Source organism: Myxocyprinus asiaticus, chromosome 48, assembly GCF_019703515.2.
Source record: "Myxocyprinus asiaticus isolate MX2 ecotype Aquarium Trade chromosome 48, UBuf_Myxa_2, whole genome shotgun sequence".
NCBI classification, from domain to species: Eukaryota; Metazoa; Chordata; class Actinopteri; order Cypriniformes; family Catostomidae; genus Myxocyprinus; species Myxocyprinus asiaticus.
In genome coordinates this window covers 28,088,950-28,095,645 of record NC_059391.1, presented here as the reverse complement: position 1 = coordinate 28,095,645, position 6,696 = coordinate 28,088,950, and the positions used below count along the sequence as shown (strand labels likewise).

General features: G+C 37.1%; 2 protein-coding genes and 1 pseudogene across 3 annotated transcripts in view; 2 read left to right on the top strand and 1 right to left on the bottom strand.

Annotated features, from left to right (window-relative positions):
• The window catches only part of LOC127437619 (tyrosine--tRNA ligase, mitochondrial-like), a 145,884-nt pseudogene that overhangs the window by 24,894 nt on the left and 114,294 nt on the right, over window positions 1-6,696 (top strand).
• Window positions 1-6,696, bottom strand: part of LOC127437130 (E3 ubiquitin-protein ligase RNF19B-like) — a 127,035-nt gene that overhangs the window by 12,278 nt on the left and 108,061 nt on the right. The window lies entirely within an intron of this gene.
• Window positions 1-6,696, top strand: part of LOC127437100 (uncharacterized) — a 29,878-nt gene that overhangs the window by 7,056 nt on the left and 16,126 nt on the right. The window contains exons 2-11 of one of the 2 annotated variants that reach the window (XM_051691768.1): window positions 1,863-1,964; window positions 2,056-2,099; window positions 3,080-3,292; window positions 3,374-3,421; window positions 3,773-4,219; window positions 4,871-5,341; window positions 5,611-5,707; window positions 5,811-5,953; window positions 6,177-6,247; window positions 6,324-6,449. In XM_051691768.1, the coding sequence (XP_051547728.1) occupies window positions 1,863-1,964; window positions 2,056-2,099; window positions 3,080-3,292; window positions 3,374-3,421; window positions 3,773-4,219; window positions 4,871-5,341; window positions 5,611-5,707; window positions 5,811-5,953; window positions 6,177-6,247; window positions 6,324-6,449 (1,762 nt within the window). The remainder of the gene's footprint in view (window positions 1-1,862; window positions 1,965-2,055; window positions 2,100-3,079; window positions 3,293-3,373; window positions 3,422-3,772; window positions 4,220-4,870; window positions 5,342-5,610; window positions 5,708-5,810; window positions 5,954-6,176; window positions 6,248-6,323; window positions 6,450-6,696) is intronic. The other variant, XM_051691769.1, reaches the window with a different exon arrangement.

The following is a 6,696-nucleotide window of genomic DNA, read 5'->3' as shown; positions in this document are numbered from 1 at the left end:
CTCTCCGCGAGGGCGGTGTTATTTCCCTCGAAACGAGCATAAAAAGTATTTAGCTCATCCAGGAGAGAGGCAGCAGTGTTCACTGCAGAGTTTCTATTCCCATTGAAGTCCGTGATGATATTAATTCCCTGCCATATGCTTCTAGAGTCGGTTGTGTTGAACTGTCCTTCAATCTTGTCCTTGTACTGGCATTTGGCTGCTCTGATAGTTTTGCGGAGGTCATAACTGGCTTGTTTATGCTCCTCCGCATTCCCGGAATTAAAAGCGGAGGTCCGCGCATTGAGTGCCGCACAAACATCACCATTAATCCAAGGTGTCTGGTTAGGGTAGATCCGTAAAGTTTTGTTCGGCAATATATCATCTATGCACTTCCTGATGAAACACGTTACGATATCAGCGTAAACCTCGATGTCGACATCAGAGGCGGACCGGAACATCTCCCAGTCCGCATGATCAAAACAGTCCTGTAGCGTAGAGTCTGATTGGTCCGACCAGCACTGGATTGTTCTGAGGGCGGGTGCTTCCTGTTTCAGTTCTGCCTGTAAGTGGGCAGAAGCAGAACGGAAGAGTGGTCCGATTTGCCAAATGGTGGGCGGGATTTGTAACCATCCCAGAAGGGATAGTAGCGATGGTCCAAAACCCGGTCCCCTCGTGGGTTGAAACTGATGTGTAGGTAGTATTTCGGTGCGATTGATTTGAAATTGGCTTTGTTAAAGTCCCCAGTCACAATGAACGTGGCCTCAGGGTGCACGGTTTCCTGCTCACTTATACTCCCATACAGTTCCTTGAACGCCAGGTCTGTGTCAGCTTGTGGTGGGATGTACACAACTGTGATAATGACCACTGTGCATTCCCTCGGTAGCCAGAATGGTCGACATAGAAGCATGAGAAATTCCAGATCAGGAGAGCAGAAAGTCTTGATAGAATATACGTTCCTCTGATCACACCAGGATTTGTTGATCATAAAACATACACTACCACCACTGCTTTTACCTGAGAGGTCTTTCACTCTGTCTGCTAGGTGCACGGAGAACCCCACAGGTTCGATGGCTGAGTCTGGAATCTCCGCAGACATCCAAGTTTCTGTAAGGCAGATAATGCAGCAGTCCCTCGTCTCTCGTTGGAAACAGATCCATGCTCTCAGCTCACAGAGCTTGTTGTCCAGAGACTGAACATTTGCCAGTAGAATACTGGGTAGCGGGGGTCGATTTGCGCGACATCTTAGTCTGATGAGAACGCCGGCTCTATTTCCCCTTTTCCGGCTGCACTTCCACGGCCGGGCTGCCCAGACAAAGGGCTCCGTTGGCGTGTTTGTAAACAGCGGGTCGGCATTGAGGAAATTAAAGTCCGGTTTTCAGTGTGTTATTGCAGAACCAATGTCCAAAAGTGTTTGTCTATCGTAGACAATAAGGCAGACAACATCCAGGCAAAAAACATTGTAGACAAAACAAAAAAAAACTGTAATGTTGGGTCGGAGCTCGCAACGCAGCAGCCATACTCGGCACCATCTTGATCTCGAACTTCTTGCGAGATCTGGTATCACTGATCAGACATTCACTGGACCTTTTTCATGAAACAAGCTTCCACTTTTGTCTTTTCAGAGTCTTACATAATACATTTTGTTACATTTTGTTACATTTTGTTAACAACTTATTTTCTGTAAAGCTGCTTTGAAAAAAAGTGCTATACAAATAAAACTTGACTTGACTTGACAGAACAAATTTTTTTGTAAAATGTTCATAAATCCATGAATTAATTGTCCCATTGAATTGAATGCAACAGTTACTGCAAGATTGGATTTGTGTGTGATTTACACCGACTAAACAGCCTGGTAACTCACCTTTTACATTTTTCACTTAAAGGAAATTTGTTCCTGCAAGCCGAAAACATTTACAGCGACCTTTACATCTGACTTCACAAATCAACTTCCTGTTCTATGACTTGGGAAAAGTAAACCAAAAACAGTAGGTGATATTTTATCACCAGATTCTGGAATAATTCTCTACACTTCATATTTAAAAGGATTACCAATATGGCATTTTCTTTTGTTGATAGATTGGAATGTGCACAAAATAAATGCAAAAATTCCATTTCCCATGGTAAGTTCTCGTAACTCTCTTAAAAATGTAATTATTAGATCAGCATATCAGGAATTGCTATATAAACCTTAAATGAACATTAATGTCTTTTAAAGCAAAACTATTTATTAACACCATCTTGTAGAGAAAATGATGAGCTAGATTGGTTTCTTGTTATCTGGTAAACTTTAATAATATATCAAAGTGAGATCATATAATGTTGTTCAACACAGTCTCATAAAGTCACATGAGCAGGTTTTTTTCATTCTGGTGTACAACCTAAAAAGCACTTTATTGCTGTTTTTCATTTCAATTCTTTTCGTTGGTTCCCTTCAGTAGCATCCTATGTGATTATCTGATTAACAAGCAGAACTCACCATATTTATGAGAAAAACTCTATAGAAGGTATTTTTTAGTAGGTGATGCTAGGTCGTTCATGTAAGATGTCTTTGTATTTTTTTTAAAGATAACTAGTCATCTATCTTGTGGGGTGTGCAGCATGTATATTGCTTAGCAAATTAGTTTATTAGATAGCTATCAAATGTACTGCTAAAATACAAGCGAGAATGCTAATAGTTGGATAGGAAGTTGCTACTGAACAAACCAGACAAAGAAATAGCAATGCCATTCAAACACTTACTTTAAGTCTTCATCTTATCAACTTCACAGAATTTCATACCTTTTATTTAAGTGGTTTCATGATAAGTGGCTTCAGGACACTTTAAAAGGGAAAATACTGAATGCAACTTCTTAATCAACTTCTCAGTCATAATGTTAATCAAGTAAAGGTTAATCCAGCTAGCTATAAGATCCAAGTGGGAGGGGAAATTGAAGAATAATGTAGTAAAACTTAAATTCTTACCTATCAGAAACTTAGGAAATGTTATAGAATAAATATTAATCAAACATAAACAGAAGTTTAAACTAAAGCAAATGTAATATTGAACAATAATTATTAGAATTAATTGATTAATCCTGTTTTTCATTTTGTTTCTCTTTAGATTTGAAGGTATCTGGGCTGAAAACCAGACCTGTATTAATTTTGCTTACGATTTCACATCCTTCGGTCATTATTCTCCATAATTATATCAGTATAATAGGATTATACGGCAGGAAAATACAATCAAATAATCCAATTTTTATTGTGAGAATGGAGCCTCGCAAAAGATCCCACAACACATACACAAATGTATCTGAAGATTACTGCGCTAAAGGTAACACAACATATTGTGGTATACTTTTTATTCATTATTATTATTATTATTATTATTATTGTTATTATTTGTTTTTACCAGGTCACCATCAGCAAGATGAATTGACAACACCAGCGAAAATGATGAAAGGTACAGATCTTTCTCTTTGCATTTTTACCAGAAATATGATTAAACACCATTTCCCCTTTATTTTGCCCCAATGCATTTTTTTTTACATAACAAAAACCACATGCTTAGCCTGACTTCATGATGATGTCAGCACTGAAGCAGTTTATATTATTGTTAAAATTTTGCATTTTTTCATATAAAGCATTAATATTATCTACTCGTTTATTTTATATATTGATATTTATTTATTTTACATTGGACTTTTGTATGTATGCTTAAGCTTTATATATATATATATATATCATAACCTTCATAAAATGGAAATCTTTTTTTTTTTTTTTTTTTACTCTTATTCTTATTTATTGTTTACAGCTTCAGAAAAGAAAGAGATGTGTTACCCAGAAACACCAGAACAGTATGTACTTCCGAAAGAAAGATGTATGGAACATGAAAGTCCTCAGCATAAAAGCTATATGGACACTGAGGAATCTCACAATCTGTCACAGAAAACTGAGGAAATTATTATTAAAACTGATGAGGATAATTCTGAGTCTACAGAGAGTGATCTTCTGGAAGATCCACTGAGAACCACTGAGACTGCAGAACACCCCCCACTATTCCCGCCAGCTCCAGAAACTAAAATGCTGTCAGCTGATAACAAAAATGGCAATCAGTTAAATCTAAACATGCAATCTAGTTCAACTGATGGGAGCTTTACGGCAGTACTGAATAGTCAGTCTGTGATGTCTGATAATATATCTATTTATTCACGGAATATGTCCAAAGAAGATAAGCATCACTTTCCAGCAAAAAAAATAGGTACGATGTAATACAAATGTTTACAATCTTAACCAATGCTGAAGAAATCCCCATTACACTGATGTCAGTGATTCCCTTTGCACATCCTCTGAAATAAAATCCATGTTGAGACAGAAGCAGCTATCTTGAGAAGAACGTAATGTTGCTTTGTAATGGATGTATAGTTGAGCGTATTGTTAATTTCTTTGATAATCAACAACAGTTTGTTCATTGTTTGCTTACATGAATGTCATAAATTGAATGTCCTATGATGAGAAGAACCAGGTATGCTGTCCTTTGAAATCAAAGAATCAAGTACAGTACTTACAAGACCAGAATTACATTTGTTTGATAACTGTTTTATCAAGTTAGGGTTGCATCATGTGACATCACATCCTGTTATTGGTCCGTTTAGACATCTTTGGTCCATGCTGCGTTCATATATCAATCGAACCGCACCAGAGTTCGTTTGGAAGCGGACCGAGACCCATTATTCAGGGGGTCTCGGTCCGCTTGTTTGGTGCGCACCAAGGTTCGGATGGCAGCGTTCACACTTGTTCAAATGAACCGCACTAACAGAGCAATCGCACCAGAGTTCGTTTTAATCGAACCAAATCTGCCAAGTGTGAACACACCCTAAGTGGTCGTTCAGTGTTATTGTTTTTATTTCAGCTTCAAAACTGCAGCAAGAAATGGAAGATCAAAACTCAATGAGAGTCATGACATCAAGTGACAATCTGTCAAAGGAACCAGAGCAAATCAATACTCAAATCCAAAATGATAATAATACTGAATCGACAGAGAGCCATCTTCAGCAACAACCACAGAGTCTCCTGAAAACCAGTGCTAATGTACCTGGAGCTAAAGAAACCCCTTCACAAATACTGACAGCTCAAGAAATGGAAACCCAGTCATTTAATAACAAGAATGACTGCTGGTCAAATCCAGACGTGCAATCTAGAGCAACTGATGAGAACTTCACGCCAGAATGTAATAGTCAGTCTGTGATCTCTGAGAATATATCTAGTAGTTTACTGGGAATTCCAGATGCTGAAATATGCAGTACAAGAATCAAAGCTGAAGCAACAAGAATTAACATACAGTCCAAAGAAGATAAACGTCGATTTCTAGCAAAGAAAACAGGTACAATATAATTGTTTACATTCTTAACCAATGCCAAAGAAAGCCCCATTACACTTATGTCGATTATGCATTTTGCATGAACAGTTTTCATTTTGAGACAGAAGCAGACAACTTGAGAAGAAAGTAATGTTTAAAAACGATTTGCTTTGCAATGTATGTATGGTCAGCTTGATCTCATTAAAGCACGTAGCTAGTAAACTGTATATGTATGTTATAACCCTAACCCTATTTTATTCCTTACATTCATCAAATTTCCCTAAACATTTAAGAGTACTGTGGACTGCAGAATCAAGGAGCCACGTGCTATTTGAATGCAGTGCTGCAATCTCTTTTCATGACTGAAGATTTCAGAAAAGCTATCATGAAGTAAGTTTGGCTTTATTTTCTTGTTTATTTGTTTTGTCTTGTTAGATCCTTTAACACATTATTATAGTAATGTGTGTTATTAATAACTGTTGTTCTCTCACAGATTGGTCGGCAAAAGAAAAGGCAAGAAAAATCGGAAGCCAAAAAGTGTTTCTATTGAACTTCAAGATTTATTCAAACGCTTGATGTCTAATGACAGAAGCGTCACTACAGAAGGAATCACAAAAGCTTTAGCTATTGGAAATGGTAAATTACTGATTATGTGCTAAATGTGTTAAATGGATGTTTAGTAGTTGCATTGCTATCACCATCTTATGAAACGCATGTAGAAAAAGTGGCAGTAATAATTATTATAATAACAATCAAATTACGTGTGACTTCTTTCCCCACATAATATTTTGCTGACTTCCATTTTTAATGCAATATTTTTAAGTCTCTGAAGATCTAATGACAGTTTTATTTATTTAAGTTTGTGAGGAGCAGGATGCGGCAGAATTTTTACAGAAGATATTGAGTATGATTGAACCTGAGCCATCTGAGGTAATGTCTGAATCTACTGTATGTAAATATATTATATTATGAATCCTTCATCATGGACTTTCAAAATATTTTAAAGATATTCCATGGAAAGAAGAAACACTCAAGCACCTGTCTACAGAGTCAGCATGAATCCATTGAGGAAATAAATTCATTTTGTTTTCTGGCCATTGCCATGGACTCTGATCAACATGTGATTAATGTGGTAAGTAATAAGAGCTTTAAAGGGGGAAACAATCACATCAGCTATTGTTTACCACCTGGTCTTGTGGGGGAAATATGTTGCTACATGCATATGCAGTTTCAGGTGAAAACGGGTCTTTCCCAAGTCTGCTGAAACCAGACGATTGCTTTGCAAATCTCACTCATTCAATTTACTGTATTGACAAAACAAGTAAAACCAATCAAATTTGGACAGAATTAAAACTTTTACAGAATTTCAGTCGGTTTCT